Source organism: Epinephelus lanceolatus, chromosome 19 (assembly GCF_041903045.1).
Source record: "Epinephelus lanceolatus isolate andai-2023 chromosome 19, ASM4190304v1, whole genome shotgun sequence".
Taxonomy (NCBI): Eukaryota; Metazoa; Chordata; class Actinopteri; order Perciformes; family Serranidae; genus Epinephelus; species Epinephelus lanceolatus.
The window spans coordinates 24,147,586-24,166,019 of NC_135752.1; the positions used below are offsets into that span (position 1 = coordinate 24,147,586).

Sequence of the window (18,434 nt, forward strand, 5' to 3'; positions counted from 1 at the left end):
TAAGATAGGCAACAGTAACAGAGCAGAGGCTTCCTGTTGTAGTTAAACTAAGCATAGGAGCTGTTGGGTTGTCATTTACCCCCCTGACTGAATTTAAGGTCCTCATCAAAACCTCAAAGGTCGACATTTTATTTAACTGTGCTCATGACAATGTGTGAAACACGTGTTATGGAGATTATGTAAGGAAATTGCTCAACTTCAGCAAACACTGAAATGAAGAGACTCGGAGAACCACGGAGAAAAGTTACAGCCAGGGGAATTACTTTAATTGCAGAATACAACTCAACAACACAGGTTGTAGAAAACAAAGGATGCAGCAGAAAACAGCCCCGCTCTTCCAACTTTCAAACACCTTCATACTATTTTAGTGAGTGGGTCTCTGTTTGTTTGTGTGCGTGTGTGTGTGTGTGTGTGTGCATCCATGTGCAGACAGATCTGGGTGTGTGACCTAATTTCCTGGAAATGATTGTGCAAAAATTACTCTGGGACCTAAGTGTCCTGGCAGGTTTGATTTCCTGGAACTGATTGTACAAGAATTACTCAAAATTACAAAAGCAACTCCTTTAAAGGAGTCCCTCCTAGTAGCTCCAAAGTTCAACTCAAAAACAACTTCTTATATGGAGTTGTTCCTATTGCGAAATCTGGTCAACTGTTTCTCAGACCTTTTGCAACTGACATTATTTTCACCTTTGATATAGAATAATACATTATCTGCCTCTACATGTCTTAATTTGAGCAGTTTTTGAAAACCATTTGCAAAGTAGGGGTTTTATGCAAATAGAGTTATCAACATTACCAACCATAATACATGACAATACACAGCTCAGAGAAATGCTGCAGACAAAAAAAGAACTGGTAGGCAGGATGAAAACGTAAGTGATCCAACACCTCTAGAGGGTTTATTATTGTTAAATCATCACAATACAAAGCTTTAGTGTTTGGATACATAGATGAGTTAAAAAAAGAGAACACATGTCTTTGGGCACAGATCATTAATATTCATTCACTTTTCATTACTACTGTATAAGCTGATCTGTTGACAGCACCATGGAGTACATCATCTACAGTTTAGTTTGTAGTCAGCTGTGGCATTGATGCATTTACAAAATACCAAAAAAACAAAAAACAAATTAAAGATCACACACACAAAACAAAGACAAGACCCAAGTTGGCAAGACGTGTTAGGAGGTGTTTTAAGTGTGTTTTTCAACGTGGTATTATTCTGTGGCTCCTCACTTCTCTGAGTTCCTGTGAATTTAAACCATGAGCCATGAGAATTGAATTGTCTCCTATATGTTTTCTGAAATACAAGGCTACTTGCCTGTATGTGAATTCATGTGCCTTGTTAAATGGGACCCCTTAAAGTATCTTTTCCCGCAGATCTTGCAAAGGTACGGCTTCTCACCGGTGTGGGCTCTTCTAATGTGGATTAACAAGGTACTGCTCTGTCCAAAACCTTTTCCACAGGTTTTGCAAGAATACGGCTTCTCACCTGTGTGGACTCTCATGTGGACTAATACATGATTACTACACCTGAAGTTTTTTCCGCATGTCTTGCAAGAATACGGCTTCTCACCTGTGTGGATTCTTGCATGAGCTTTCAGATTTGTTGCCCAGGAGAATCTTTTCCCACATGTGCTGCAAGAATATGGCTTCTCACTTGTGTGGGTTGTCAGGTGTTCTTTCAAGACAGTTCTAAGCCTGAAAGCTTTCCCACATGTGTCGCACTGAAACGGCTTCTCTCCTGTGTGGGTTCTCATGTGGCAAATCAACTGATTCTGATATCGGAAATCTTTTCCACATGTTTTGCAACAATACGGCTTCTCACCTGTGTGGACTCTTTTATGAACGTTTAGAGTTGACATATGACTGAATGTTTTCCCACAGGTGTTGCAACAATACGGCTTCTCACCTGTGTGGATTCTTTTATGAATGTTTAGAGCTGACATATGACTGAATGTTTTCCCACATGTTTTGCAACAATACGGCTTCTCACCTGTGTGGGTTGTCATGTGGCAAATCAACTGATTCTTATATCGAAAATCTTTTCCACATGTGTTGCAACAATACGGCTTCTCACCTGTGTGGACTCTTTTATGAACGTTCAGAGTTGACATTCGACTGAATGTTTTCCCACATGTGTTACAACAATACGGCTTCTGTCCTGTGTGGATTCTCAGGTGTTTATTAAATGCAGACTTAGACTTGAAACTTTTCCCACAAGTGTCACATTTAAACGGCTTCTCTCCTGTGTGGTATGTCAGGTGTTGTTTCAAGTCAGTTCTAAGCATGAAAGCTTTCCCACATGTGTCGCACTGAAATGGCGTCTCTCCTGTGTGGAATTTCATGTGGCAAATTAAGTAACTCTTATATCGGAAATCTTTTCCACATGTTTTGCAACAATACGGCTTCTCACCTGTGTGGATCCTTTTATGAACGTCCAGACTTGACATATACTTGAATGTTTTCCCGCATGTTTTGCAACAATACGGCTTCTCTCTTGTGTGGATTATCAGGTGTGCATCTAAACGAGACTTAAAGTTGAAACTTTTCCCACAAGTGTCACATTTAAACGGCTTCTCACCTGTGTGGATTCTTTTATGAACGTTTAGAGCTGACATATGACTGAATGTTTTCCCACATGTGTTACAACAATACGGCTTCTCTCCTGTGTGGATTCTCAGGTGTCTATCAAATTGAGACTTAAACTTGAAAGCTTTTCCACAAGTGTCACATTTAAAAGGTGTTTTACCTGTGTGAGTATTATGATCAATCTCTGATAAGTTGGGGTTGTCTACACGCTTAGTGTGACATCTACTCTGTTGTTCTGGCTCTACTTCTCCGGTTGATGTTGAGTCTCCTTGCTCGTCTCCTTCCTCATCTTCACTCTCAGCTCCATGAGAGCTGTGACAGAGGAGCTGCTGCTCACTTTCCTCATCACTAGGAGTCACTAGAAAGGTCTCAGTCTCCTGCTTCACTTCAAGCTGCTCTCCCTCCGCTTCCTCTTTAATCTGTGGAGGCTCTGGCTCCTCTTGGTCCACACTGGAGCTCCTCTCCTCAATACAGAGCTGCTGCTCAGCGACAACCTCCTCCTCCTTACACACATCTTGCTGTGGGAGCTCTGGAGGGACACACAACAAAAGGAACACATACTACTCTGATGGCAAACAAGAAAATGCTCACATGCGAGCTGGTTTTATAAATATTAGTCTTCTCTTTTGTGGTATTAAAATAATAAAGTGCTACACACCTGTCCTGTATAACCTTACTTCCGGTTTCCAAGCTATATCCAACAGTCTGCGCTGACGGTCGATCTCTTTCTCGTACTCGACGATAGTTTTCTCAAAAACTCCCAATATTTCTTCAGCAGCAGCAGTTAGTCTCTCGCTGACAAACCCTCTCAAATACTCAACTGAAGACATTGTTGCTTACAATTACAGTCACTCCAACTTTTCCTCATGGACAAACCTGCTTAAATTCCCTCGCAACTGGTGCGTTTCTGTAGCCGTTTCTCAATATGCGCTCTGGACTTCAGTGTTGCCAGATCTCGCGAGACAAATAAGCAACCAGACCTGTGAAAACAGGTTTACAATCTGTGGGGACGGATTTTAAACTGTGGGTACAGATTGTCAGTTTACATCCATGTGGACAGATAAGTAAACTGTGCACAGTTTTGCCAAACTGTACCCACGGTACACAGTTTATTTATTTTTCTCCCCCTTGAGCTTCAGGACAATGACCACAAGAGGGAGTTAAACCACCTTTTAACATTATTTAACATTAGAAAACAGATGGGATATCAAATATAGACTGATGTACCGAGTACATTATATAGGCTACACAGTAAACCTCTGATAATTAAAATTTGCACACACAAATAAATATCATCCTGAATTCACAAATTCTTTATTTATTTTTGCTTTTTATGCACTTCATTTAACTTTTTCTTTTAGTTACAGGACTGATGTTTTCCTAACCAGAAAAAAACACATTGCCCTGATCTGCCTCTGATTGGCTAGTACTCGTTGCCATCAGGGTCAGAGCCAATTAGAAGCAGGATGCGGGTGGGAAAAAACTCTGCTGTCTCCTGTGTGTATGGGGAAAGGGGCGGGACAGAGGAAACAGGCAAGACAAACTATCCTACGTTTAAATAACATATCGAAAATATCTGCTTGACAACTTATTATGGAGCTTGGAACAAGCCCAAATAAGTAACTACGCTTTAGAAACTATGGGGTGCCGTTTGTAAAGTGGCTCACGCTGAAAATAACATCAACATTTTGCCACATTTAGCTTCAAACAATGTTTAAAAAAGTGTCGTGAATTTTTTAACGTCACCTTTTACAAATGGCACCCCATAAGAAAGCCCAAAAAAAACGCGACCCGCGACTACCAATATTTAGACTCACAAGTCAGTCTTTAGACGCTTTGCTTAACTAAAGACTGATGACTGATTTTGTGTTTAGATGGGCGGATACAATTTCAGAGTTTAAAAAACTCCCTACGTTGCAGAACCAGTAGTAAATTTGCAGGGCGGTCCTTCGGTGGCTCGCTGAACTCTTGTGCTTGTAAACATAGTCCCACTAGAAACACGTGTAGCGGTATAAAATGGCTCAGCCGTGCTCGCAGAAAATGCCGTCAAAGTTAGTGGATGTTTGTCGCGTTTGCGGCGACACATTCTCACCAAATAAAAGAAACAAACAATCTTTTACAAGGCCATGACTCATCCGTCCGGCCGGACTATAGAGGGAATCGCCTTGTTGTTTACAAATAGGCTACTTCCGGGTAGAAAACCAGCAGAGCTTTTAGCTATATATATATAGCCTTTATATCACATTTTTCACATCACTGTATCACCGTTTAGACTAATCCAATGTTTGTAAAGTCTATAAACACAATGATTGAACAAACATTACTATTTCTGTGTGCACGTTTAGCTGGGCTAACCGTTAGCTGTTAGCCCTGTTAGTCGTTAGCGCTGTCTGTAATAGGTAATAACTCATTAAACGGTCCGTGAAAAAAAAAATTCCAGCGGATATCTTAGTTACAACATGATTGAGCTAGCAAAGCAGTTTTGTGTTGCTATGTGTGGTATTTATTCAGTTTTGGGAAATCACGATGTCTAGAAAGCATCAGTGTCTGCAGCTGACAGGGACAGCTAACACTAGCAGCAAAGCTAACATCAGGACGTCATCTGTTAAAAGCCTCCCGTTGTCGGATACGACATGAAACTACTCCAGTTAGCTCAATCATGTTGTAACTAAGACAGCCGCTGGAAAGAATATTTTCTTTACGGATGAGCACACGTTTGATAAAACGGAGTTAAATCTCTCGACATCCATTTTCAAGCTCTCCGTGTGTTTGTTTCCTTGCGGACGAGAAAAGGGGGAGCGCACATTTCCGAGAAGGCGTGTCCTTTTCAAAAATGCAAGAGGCGTTGCTTTGTTGCCGGCCGTTTTCGCCGGTGTGTTAAACACACTTTAGAAAGGAGTGTCCCCAGACTAAAAGAAAGCGGAGATCTCTGATTGTCTGGTGGCGAGACTAACCAATATTTGTAAGCGACTTTACAGAACAAGCCCAAAGTCGCTTATAATAAGCAGACTTGGCAACACTGCTGGACTTGTGTTCCAATTCAAAGTTCACATCTAGCCGAGTTCACTCCAAATTCCCGGATGTGTTCTCCCATGCCTCTTTTACCGGGGATGCATTGGAGCTGACTTGTGTGGACTTCACACAGCCAGGTATCCCAGCATGCATTTTGCAACAATCATCGGAAAATGGCAAGTGAGGGAAAGGCGCACAATTGTAAGTCGTAATTACCGATATGTTGTTTTGTCAGGGAATGTAGTGTTTTCATGCGTAGTTTAAACTTCAGACCCCTGGTCGATGTATTAATATAGAGCCCACTTAAATGTGAGGTCCGCTAGATGACAGCGGTGTCAGCGCTCATAGATAATAAACATGTGTGTATGAGCGCTCAGGCTGCCCCACCGAGAGCAGCCTCTCTCGGGTAGTCCTTTTAAATTTGTCGCTGATATCTCTGTAGTGGTTAAATATGAAATGTAATTCATTTGGGGAATGTCTAATGGGCAACATTCAGTCTCAGTATATAAGATATATTCTTATATTATTAAATATTGTAACATTGTTAATTTAATCGTTCTTTGTATGTATTCTTTTGCTTATTTATGTGTTTTTACCATTCAATAATGATTTTGAGAATTTATTGTAATTCATTTATTGTCTTAAAAGATTAATTGTATTTATTGTAGTATTTATTCAACAGCATTTTAAATATTGATTATCTGATATGAATCGTATACCTGACGTCTGAAATGTGGCTGAATAAAGTTTTCCTCTTAACATCTGACCTGTTTGATCCCATTTATATTGGTGAGGACAGACTAAATGAGAAACTGCTGTCAGTATAATCCAGTACAGTTCAACAGCACCACCATCTAACACTCAGCACTTCAATATAATGTTAGACTTCATACAATATTAAACTGCTTTTGTTTTTTTTTTCTAGGTGTACCAAGTAAACCGTCAAGTCTCCATAAAAATGTAGACAGAAAGCATAATGATGAGACAAATGCAGTGATGGACAGTAACTATTTACTCAAGTAGCTACTGGGGTGACATCAGCTACATTGGGCCATCAGGTAAAATGGACCATTTAAGGTTTGAGCGTCTCAGCTCTTTAAAAGTTAACAGCCAGTGAATGCAAATGATTTCAAACTGTTGCCACAACAGTACTTGACATGTAAAAATTGATTTGATTGGTCTATGGTTGCTATGGTGGGTGGGGCAAAGCCTCATATTGAGACTGCTCCAGAGAACTGCATGGTGAGTGCCCTGACATACCAAATCTTAACTGTCAATGATAAGGTTGATAATTCAATAAAAAAAACAAATGTACATATATAAATAATGATGTATAATACACACCCTGATGGCCTCCATCAGATATAATGCTAATGTTTTGCTAAATAAAATTATTTTTGATGAAAAAGCATTTTTTGTTAGTGGCCCAATTTACCTTAATGTGTTCAGGTAAATTGGGCCACACATTTCAGCTAAAATGAGCCACGTTCTGAGTTGAGTTTTAGCAAATATTTTGATGGTTCCTCTTATTAAAAAGTAGTAATATATAAATATATTGTTATATTATTGATTATTACAGGCCTCTTCACATTTTCCTTTGTAATTATGTATGTGTGTGTTAGCTCTGGTCCAGGGTGCATCACGAGCTAGCTCTCACTAGCTAGTGCTCAGTGTCACACATACACACACACACACACACACACACACACACACACACGAGAAAGGGAAAGGTGAAAGAGGCATGTACTGTAGCCTAGAAGTGATAGTGGAAGATGGTTAAGTAAAGTAACATTAAACTATAATTACAGTATGGCAAACAAGAAGGAACAGAGAGCAACGGAGAGGAGGAGAAAGGAAGAGAGAGGAAAAAGAAAGGATGTTTAATGTATTTAAATTTAATGTTCTATTGTGTTATGTGTGTTGATATTAAAGATAATTTGATTATATTATGAAAAATGACTGTTTCACTTTGCAGTTTGAGTGGCCCATTTTAGCTGATCAGGTGGCCCATTTTACCTGAACACTGCGCATCTCAAAAATGGGGGACAGCTGATGTTTCAACAGCTGTAGGGTCTTAACAATTATATTCATTATTAATCATAGGAACACAATCAAATGTCATACATCGTTTTTTCTTAGTTTCCCAAGTGATTAACCAAAAAGTGGCCCAATTTAGCTGATACCACCCTACTTAAATACAATTTGATGTACTTGTACTTTGGGTATTTCCATTTTGTGCTACTTTATACTTAGAGGGAAATACTGTACATTCTACTCAAGCTACATTTATTTGATAGCTAGTTACTTTTTAGATAGTTTGTTTTATATGTTGTAAGTTTCATATTTACAAGTTGATGTGCGTTGTTATAGATTAGACTAGTACACTAGTGAAAGGTGTTAAAATTAGTTCTACCATGACAACATTTAAATGCTGCTTGCACGTAGCCTACGTGCAAATTGATCAATTAATACTCAATACATATTCATGTATGATGATTACAACACTTGAAATTGGGTCACTCTGCATAATGAGTACTTTTAACTTTTCATTTTATGTAGGCCTACATTTTGCTGACAATACCCATAAAGGCTACTTTTACTCAAGTCAGATTTGTAGCACTTTTACTTGTGACTGAGTTTTTGTTCTTTGTTGTGATATTACTACTTTTCCTGGGTACTCTGTCCACAACTGGACAAACATACCAAACAATAGAGACATGCAAGCATAGCATGTCTCATCCTCATCCTCCGCCTCATTCTCCGCTGTCTTTCTCGGATCTGCCTCCTCAGCTGGGCAGCTTCCTCCTCAGCCTGCAGGTACAGCAATCCTGCTGCAATAACTGCACCAAGACGCCTTCTCCGATCCATGTCCGTTATTGATTTTTGATTTCCATCTCGCCAATGCTCACGATCACAATAACCACCAACTCTCCACAAACTTTTCCCCCCGCACCTGACTTTTGATTATAATCAGAAGCCAGATGCGGGAATTGGATATAGATTAAATATGATCAGAAGCCACCTGCGGGGTAAAGTCACCTCCTCCCGTTCTTGGGAAGTTCAGACTCTCGCGTGGACTTGCCAAGTCTGAACTTGCCACGTCCACAAGTCCGAACTGCTGAACTTGGCCCAATTCCAATCCAGCCCCTAAAGACTCAAGCCCTGAACCCTCACTGACTTAACTGACGTCAGCTTTAAGTGATTGAGTGTGAGAGTCTGAAAGGGCTCCGGATGCTATAAATAGGAATGGGACAGCACTTATCCCCCTCTCTACAACATGTTGTTGACACTGGCGGCTCTGGGCGTGATCATTTATCGGTTATTGTCAGCACGCACAAGGCGTGTGAAGGATAGACTCCCTGATCAGTCAATCCTTATCCAAGCACTTGCGTTGCAAAATGGGCAAGAGGTAAGTTTGAAATAATTAATTTACTGTGTTTTTACCATATGCATGTTTTTTTCTAAACTAGCATCAAAAGTGTTGTAAGTGATATCTATCTTATATATCTAGGCTATATCGATATCATTACCGTTTGCAGATCTGCCGACCGTGTTTATTTGTTTACATTTTTTTTAAACACTTCCTTCAGGGTTCCGAGGGCAACCCCTGTATTTGACGTCACAATGCTATGAACTGTGGGTAATTTCCTTACCGTAAGTCCGCATCGATGCTGACCTACGGTAAGGGGGCATAAAGGGCTCACTCACTGACTCACTAACTTGACAACTTGACAATGGGATAGCCCTCACACACTCATGCACTTCACATCAATCAATCAATCAATCAATTTTATTTATAAAGCCCAATATCACAAATCACAATTTGCCTCACAGGGCTTTACAGCATACGACATCCCTCTGTCCTTATGACCCTCGCAGGGGATAAGGAAAAACTCCCCAATAAAAACCCTTTAACAGGGAAAAAAAAAAAACGGTAGAAACCTCAGGAAGAGCAACTGAGGAGGGATCCCTCTTCCAGGACGGACAGACGTGCAATAGATGTCGTACAGAACAGATCAGCATAATAAATTAACAGTAATCCGCATGACACAATGAGACAGAGAGAGAGACAGAGAGAGAGAGAGAGACAGAGAGAGAGAGAGAGAGATGCAGGTAATGACAGTAGGTTACAACAACATTATTGAAAGTCCGGCAGACTAGGCCTAAGTCAGCCTAACTAGGGGCTGGTACAGGGCAAGCCTGAGCCAGCCCTAACTATAAGCTTTATCAAAGAGGAAAGTCTTAAGTCTAGTCTTAAATGTGGAGACGGTGTCTGCCTCCCGGACCGTAACAGGAAGATGATTCCACAGGAGAGGAGCCTGATAGCTGAAGGCTCTAGCTCCTGATCTACTTTTGGAGACTTTAGGGACCACGAGTAACCCTGCGTTCTCAGAGCACAGTGTTCTGGTGGGATAATATGGCACTATGAGCTCTCTAAGATATGACGGAGCTTGACCATTTAGAGCTTTATAAGTTAACAGTAGGATTTTAAATTCAATTCTGGATTTTACAGGGAGCCAGTGCAGAGAAGCTAAAACAGGAGAAATATGATCTCGTTTCTTAGTTCCTGTTAGTACACGTGCTGCTGCATTCTGAATTAGCTGGAGAGTTTTTAAGGACTTACTAGAGCTACCTGATAATAGAGAGTTACAGTAATCCAGCCTAGAGGTAACAAAAGCGTGGACCAATTTTTCTGCATCTTTTCGGGTCAGGATAGGCCTAATTTTCGCAATATTACGCAGATGAAAAAATGCAGTCCGTGAGGTTTGTTTTAAATGAGAATTAAAAGACAAATCTTGATCAAATATTACTCCGAGGTTTCTTACGGTAGTGCTAGAGGCCAGAGCAATGCCATCTAGAGAAACTATGTCATCAGATAAAGAGTCTCTGAGTTGTTTGGGGCCAAGAACAATAACTTCAGTTTTGTCTGAATTTAACATCAGGAAATTGGTGCTCATCCAAGTTTTTATGTCTTTAAGGCAGTTATGGAGTTTAGTTAATTGATTACTTTCTTCTGGCTTCATCGATAAATACAACTAAGTATCATCCGCATAACAATGGAAATTTATAGAGTGATTTCTAATGATGTTACCTAAAGGAAGCATATATAGAGTAAATAGGATTGGTCTGAGCACAGAACCTTGCGGAACTCCAAAACAAACTTTGGTACGTAAGGATGATTCATTATGAACGTCAACAAACTGAAAACGATCAGATAAATAAGATTTAAACCAGCTTAGTGCAGAACCTTTTAGGCCAATTAAGTGATCCAGTCTCTGCAGTAGAATTTGATGGTCAATTGTGTCAAACGCCGCACTAAGATCTAATAAAACAAGTACAGAGACAAGTCCTTTGTCTGAAGCAATCAGAAGGTCATTTGTAATTTTAACTAGTGCTGTCTCAGTGCTATGATGCACTCTAAATCCTGACTGAAATTCCTCAAATAAATTATTATCATGGAGAAAATCACACAGCTGGTCTGCGACTACTTTCCAAGGATTTTTGACATAAAGGGAAGATTAGATATTGGTCTATAGTTGGCTAACACCTCTGGATCCAGGGTGGGCTTTTTTAGTAGAGGTTTAATTACAGCTACCTTAAAAGACTGCGGTACATAGCCTGTTAATAAGGATATATTGATCATATCTAATATATGAGTGTTAACTAAAGGAAAGACCTCCTTAAGTAGCCTAGTTGGGATGGGGTCTAAGAGACACATTGATGACATGAACGCGCCTCATGTCAGTCAGTCTGTAAGGGATTGGATTGGAATTGGGCCCTTGAGTATTGAGAAACGCTTACTGTAATTTACTTCCGCTGGTGTTACACCATTAAGTTCCGACAGCAGAGCGTCTATTGTCTTTTCTTCTGTTCCGCCTCCAATTGTCGGCCTTTTTACAGAACATGATTTTTTGCAGAGACGCGTTGTCTCAATATCATTCATGTGAACTCAGCACAGGAACTGTTTGATGGAGCATCAAAGTGGAAAATGTGTAAACTACACAAAGTAGTCAAGGTGTCTCAACTGTGAGTACTTTGTGACACCCACTCGCAAATCATGACATTTACATACAAGTTTCATGACAATAAACTCATCAACATGACCAGCCAATACAATATACAATTAGGAGGAATGCCGCTGCTGCAAACATAAATTAATAAATAAATACCATTTTAAAAAGGAGGGAAAAGGACTCGCTGTAAGATGAAAACATTATTGATCCAACACTAGAGGGTTTGTTAATTGAAATCATCAACATACAAAGCTTTTCTAACTCTCAGACCTGGAGACACTGTGCTGGAAAAACCCGATTCACTTTTTCATCACGCCCAAACAGATGTCTTATCCAATTTTATCTCGTCTCTTACCTTAAAACAAAGTTTTTGATATTATTGTTGCTAATTCCTTTCAGAGAGTCTGAACAGAAGGACAAGAACAGAAAATATGGACATGGTCAACCATGATTTCTCCACATTCCTTCCAGCAGCATAGCTGGGTGACAGTTTGTTTAAACAAGACAAGACAAGATATAAGCGAAGCTAAGATTGGTTAAGATAAGAGATAAGCCAAGCTAAGCTAAGTGAAACGAAGATAAGAAAACATTGGGTAAGCTAAGGTAAGGTAAGATAAGATTAGATTGGATAAGAAATAAGATAAGCAAAGTTAAACTAAAATAGGATTTGATGGGCTAAGCAAAGTTAAGCTAAGACTGGTTAAGATAAGAGATAAGTTAAGCTAGGTTTAGCTAAGCTAAGATTGGATAAGATAAGATAGGACTGGGGGCGGCACGGTGGTGTGGTGGTTAGCACTGTCGCCTCACAGCAAGAGGGTTGCCGGCTCGATCCCGGGCGTGGGAGCCCTTCTGTGCGGAGCCTGCATGTTCTGCCCGTGTCAGCGTGGGTTCTCTCCGGGCACTCCGGCTTCCTCCCACAGTCCAAAGACATGCAGATTGGGGACGAGGTTAATTGCTAACTCTAAATTGTCCGTCGGTGTGAATGTGAGCATGAATGGTTGTTTGTCTCTATGTGTCAGCCCTGTGATAGTCTGGCGACCTGTCCAGGGTGTACCCTGCCTCTCGCCCGATGTCAGCTGGGATAGGCTCCAGCCCCCTGCGACCCCCAAGAGGATGAAGCAGTTAGAAGATGAATGAATGGAGATAGGACTGGATCTTATAACTAGTATAAGATCGGATAAGATAAGATGAGAGACAATCTAAGCTTTTTTTTTTTTTTTAAAGATATTTTTTGCCTTTAATGGACAGGACAGTTAAGTGTGAAAGGAGGAGAGAGAGAGGGGGTGACATGCAGCAAAGGGCCACAGGCTGGACTCGAACCCGGTCCGCTGCGGCAACAGCCTTGTACATGGGGCGCCTGCTCTAACCACAAAGCCACAGACGCCCCAGAGACTATCTAAACTAAGCTAATAAACATAAGATTGGACAAGAGAGAGACTGAGCTGAGCTAAGCTAAGATATGATAAGATAGGTAACAGTAACAGAGCAGAGGCTTCCTGCTGTAGTTAAACTAAGCATAGGAGCTGTTGTGTTGGGTTGTCATTTACCCCCCTGACTGAATTTAAGGTCCTCATCAAAACCTCAAAGGTGGAAATTTTATTTAACTCCAGTACTGTGCTCATGAAAATGTGTGAAACACTTGTTATGGAGTGTCTTAATTTTGAGCAGTTTTTGACAACCATTCGCAAATTAATACATGACAATACACAGCTCAGAGAAATGCTGCAGACAAAAAAAGAACTGGTAGGCAGGATGAAAACGTAAGTGATCCAACACCTCTAGAGGGTTTATTATTGTTAAATCATCACAACACAAAGCTTTAGTGTTTGGATACCTAGATGAGTTAAAAAAAGAGAACACATGTCTTTGGGCACAGATCATTAATATTCATTCACTTTTCATTACTACTTTATAAGCTGATCTGTTGACAGCACCATGTAGTACATCATCTACAGTTTAGTTTGTAGTCAGCTGTGGCGTTGATGCATTCACAAAATACCAAAAAATATCAAATTAAATGTAGCAGACAAAAAAAGACAGGTCTCCAGTTGACATGAGGTGTCAAGAGGTTTTTCAAGTATGTTTTTCAATATGCTGTAATTCTGTGGCTCCTCACTTCTTTGACTTCTTGTGTGTTTTAACCATGAGCCACCAGAACTGAATCATCTCCAATATGATTTTTGAAATACAAGGCTACTTGCCTGTATGTGATTTCATGTGGTTTATCAAATGAGACTCATCAAAGTATCTTTTCCCGCAGATCTTGCAAAGGTACGGCTTCTCACCGGTGTGGGCTCTTCTTGTGTGGGCCAACAAATTACAACTGCGTCTGAAATCCTTTCCACATGTCTTGCAAGAATACGGCTTCTCACCTGTGTGAATTCTCATGTGGAGTAACAATTGATAACTGCATCTGAAATCCTTTCCACATGTCTTGCAAGAATACGGCTTCTCACCTGTGTGGATTTTCATGTGGACTAACAAGGCATTATTCCGTCGAAAATCTTTTCCACAGGTCTTGCAAGAATATGGTCTCTCACCTGTGTGGATTCTTGCATGAGCTTTCAAATCATTTGTCCGAGTGAATCCTTTTCCACATATCTCACATTTAAACGGCTTCTCTCCTGTGTGGATTCTCAGGTGTGGATTAAAATGACACTTAAACTTGAAACTTTTCCCACAAGTGTCACATTTAAAAGGTGTTTTACCTGTGTGAGTATTATGATCAATCTCTGATAAGTTGGGGTTGTCTACACGCTTAGTGTGACTTCTGCGCTTGTTACGTCTATTCTGTTCTTCTGTCTCTGCTTCTCCAGTTGATGTTGAGTCTCCTTGCTCGTCTCCTTCCTCATCTTCACTCTCAGCTCCATGAGAGCTGTGACAGAGGAGCTGCTGCTCACTTTCCTCATCAGTAGGAGTCACTAGAAAGGTCTCAGTCTCCTGCTTCACTTCAAGCTGCTCTCCCTCCTGACTGCTGCACACTTCCTCCTCTTCCTCTTTAATCTGTGGAGGCTCTGGCTCCTCTTGGTCCACACTGGAGCTCCTCTCCTCAATACAGAGCTGCTGCTCAGCGACAACCTCCTCCTCCTTACACACATCTTGCTGTGGGAGCTCTGGAGGGACACACAAAAAGAGGAACACATATTACTCTGATGGCAAACAAGAAAATGCTCACATGCGAGCTGGTTTTATAAATATTAGTCTTCTCTTTTGTGGTATTAAAATAATAAAGTGCTACTCACCTGTCCTGTATAATCTTACTTCCGGTTTCCAAGCTATATCCAACAGTCTGCGCTGACGGTCGATCTCTTTCTCGTACTCGACGATAGTTTTCTCAAAAACTCCCAATATTTCTTCAGCAGCAGCAGTTAGTCTCTCGCTGACAAACCCTCTCAAATACTCAACTGAAGACATTGTTGCTTTGTCACAATTACAGTCACTCCAACTTTTCCTCATGGACAAACCTGCTTAAATTCCCTCGCGACTGGTGCGTTTAAATTGTTTACTTCCGCCGGATGTTACACTGATAAGTTCCGACTGTGGGGCGTATGTTATTTTTTTCGTTCCCCCTTTAATTGTTCAAAACGAAACCAGCATCAGTGCAGAGACGAGTTGTCCGAATATAATTTGTTGAACTCAGCAGAGGAACTGTCGCCACTTAACTTCATGTCCCCATCAAATCCTGAACGAGTAAATTACACAAAGTAGTCAAGGTGTCTCAACTTTGAGCACTTTTTGACACCCACACGCAAATTATGACATTTACATACAAGTTTCATGACAATAAACTCATCAACATGATCAGCCAATACAATATACAATTAAGAGAAATGCAGCTGCTGCAAACATAAATGAATAAATAAATAAAAAGGAGAGAAAAGGACTCGCTGTAAGATGAAAACATTATTGATCCAACACTAGAGGGTTTGTTAATTGAAATCATCAACATACAAAGCTTTTCTAACTCTCAGACCTGGAGACACTGTGCTGGAAAAACCTAATTCACTTTTTCATCACGCCCAAACAGATGTTTAAACAAACTGTCACCCAGCTATACTGCTGGAAGGAATGTGGAGAAATCATGGTTGACCATGTCCATATTTTCTGGTCTTGTCCTTCTGTTCAGACTCTCTAAAGGAATTAGCAACAATCATTTCGAAAAAATTGATTTTAAGATAAGAGACAAGATAAAATTGGATAAGACAAAACAAGACAAGACAAGATATAAGCTAAGTTAAGATAAGATAATACACAAGCTAAGCTAATTAAGGTTATAAGATTGGATAAGATAAGATGAGATAAGATAAGAGACAGTCTAAGCTAAGCTAACCTAAACTAAGATTGGATAACAGATAAACTGAGCTAAGCTTACCCAAGCTTAGTTTAACTAAGCTCAGCTAAGATATTATTGGATAAGAGATGAGCCAAGCTAAGCTAAGTGAAACTAAGATAAGATAAGGTTAGTTAAGGTAAGATGAGCAAAGTTAAACTAAAATAGGCTTGGATAAGAGATAAGCAAACATAGGTTTAGCTAAGATAAGATTGGATAACAGATAAACTGAGCTAAGATTGGATAAGATATGATAAGATAGGCAACAGTAACAGAGCAGAGGCTTCCTGCTGTAGTTAAACTAAGCATAGGAGCTGTTGGGTTGTCATTTACCCCCCTGACTGAATTTAAGGTCCTCATCAAAACCTCAAAGGTGGAAATTTTATTTAACTCCAGTACTGTGCTCATGAAAATGTGTGAAACACTTGTTATGGAGTGTCTTAATTTTGAGCAGTTTTTGACAACCATTTGCAAATTAGAGGTTTTATGCAAATAGAGTTATCAACATTACCAACCATAATACATGACAATACACAGCTCAGAGAAATGCTGCAGACAAAAAAAGAACTGGTAGGCAGGATGAAAACATAAGTGATCCAACACCTCTAGAGGGTTTATTATTGTTAAATCATCACAACACAAAGCTTTAGTGTTTGGATACATAGATGAGTTAAAAAAAGAGAACACATGTCTTTGGGCACAGATCATTAATATTCATTCACTTTTCATTACTACTTTATAAGCTGATCTGTTGACAGCACCATGTAGTACATCATCTACAGTTTAGTTTGTAGTCAGCTGTGGCGTTGATGCATTCACAAAATATCAAAAAATATCAAATTAAATGTAGCAGACAAAAAAAAAACAAGAACCGAGTTGAGCATGAGGTGTCAAGAGGTTTTTTAAGTGTGTTTTTCAAAGTGCTATTATTCTGTGGCTCCTCACTTCTCTGAGTTCCTGTGAATTTAAACCATGAGCCATGAGAACTGAATTGTCTCCTGTATGTTTTCTGAAATATAAGGCTACTTGCCTGTATGTGATTTCATGTGCCTTGTTAAATGGGACCCATCAAAGTATCTTTTCCCGCAGGTCTTGCAAAGGTACGGCTTCTCGCCGGTGTGGGCTCTTCTTGTGTGGACTAACAAGGCACTGCTCTGTCCAAAACCTTTTCCACAGGTTTTGCAAGAATACGGCTTCTCACCTGTGTGGACTCTCATGTGGACTAACAAATGATAACTGCGTCCAAAATCTTTTCCACATGTTTTGCAAGAATATAGCTTCTCACCTGTGTGGATTCTTGCATGAGCTTTCAAATCTGCTGTCCGAGAGAATGTTCTCCAACATGTGCTGCAAGAATATGTCTTCTTACTTGTATGGGTTGTCAGGTGTTGTTTCAAGACAGGTCTATGCATGAAAGCTTTCCCACATGTCTCACATTTAAACGGCTTCTCTCCTGTGTGGGTTCTCATGTGGAAAATCAAGTGACTCTTGTATCGGAAATCTCTTCCACATGTGTTGCAACAATATGGCTTCTCACCTGTGTGGACTCTTTCATGAACGTTTAGATTTGACAAAAGACTGAATGTTTTCCCACATGTCTTACAACAATACGGCTTCTCTCCTGTGTGGATTCTCTGGTGTCTATCAAATTGAGACTTACACTTGAAACTTTTCCCACAAGTGTCACATTTAAAAGGTGTTTTACCTGTGTGAGTATTATGATCAATCTCTGATAAGTTGGGGTTGTCTACACGGTTCGTGTGACTTCTGCGCTTGTTACGTCTATTCTGTTGTTCTGGCTCTGCTTCTCCACTTGATGTTGAGTCTCCTTGCTCGTCTCCTTCCTCATCTTCACTCTCAGCTCCATGAGAGCTGTGACAGAGGAGCTGCTGCTCACTTTCCTCATCACTAGGAGTCACTAGAAAGGTCTCAGTCTCCTGCTTCACTTCAAGCTGCTCTCCCTCCTGACTGCTGCACACTTCCTTCTCTTCCTCTTTAATCTGTGGAGGCTCTGGCTCCTCTTGGTCCACACTGGACTTCCTCTCCTCAATACAGAGCTGCTGCTCAGCGACAACCTCCTCCTCCTTACACACATCTTGCTGTGGGAGCTCTGGAGGGACACACAACAAAAGGAACACATACTACTCTGATGGCAAACAAGAAAATGCTCACATGCGAGCTGGTTTTATAAATATTAGTCTTCTCTTTTGTGGTATTAAAATAATAAAGTGCTACTCACCTGTCCTGTATAATCTTACTTCCGGTTTCCAAGCTATATCCAACAGTCTGCGCTGACGGTCGATCTCTTTCTCGTACTCGACGATAGTTTTCTCAAAAACTCCCAATATTTCTTCAGCAGCAGCAGTTAGTCTCTCGCTGACAAACCCTCTCAAATACTCAACTGAAGACATTGTTGCTTTGTCACAATTACAGTCACTCCAACTTTTCCTCACGGACACGGTATGTTTCTGTTGTTTACTTCCGCT

At 40.4% G+C, this 18,434-nt stretch overlaps 2 protein-coding genes across 3 annotated transcripts; both read right to left on the reverse strand.

Moving 5' to 3' along the window:
* Positions 1-239: 239 nt before the first annotated feature.
* On the reverse strand, positions 240-15,124 carry LOC117270012 (uncharacterized). Of its 2 annotated transcripts, XM_078161999.1 has the most exons (3): positions 14,861-15,124; positions 14,327-14,731; positions 240-3,121 (listed from the first exon to the last, which is right to left on the reverse strand). In XM_078161999.1, the coding sequence occupies exons 1-3, from the start codon at positions 15,072-15,074 to the stop codon at positions 1,314-1,316; spliced, it is 2,427 nt and encodes an 808-aa protein (XP_078018125.1). In that variant the 5' UTR covers positions 15,075-15,124; the 3' UTR covers positions 240-1,313. The 2 variants fall into 2 exon arrangements, with proteins under 2 accessions (XP_078018125.1, XP_078018126.1); XM_078162000.1 differs by lacking the exons at positions 14,327-14,731; positions 14,861-15,124 and adding an exon at positions 3,251-3,700.
* Positions 15,125-16,540: 1,416 nt separating this feature from the next.
* LOC117270014 (uncharacterized) lies at positions 16,541-18,434 on the reverse strand. The gene is made up of 2 exons (XM_033647424.2): positions 18,188-18,434; positions 16,541-18,058 (listed from the first exon to the last, which is right to left on the reverse strand). Exons 1-2 carry the CDS (start codon positions 18,357-18,359, stop codon positions 16,971-16,973), a joined length of 1,260 nt encoding a protein of 419 aa, XP_033503315.2. The 5' UTR covers positions 18,360-18,434; the 3' UTR covers positions 16,541-16,970.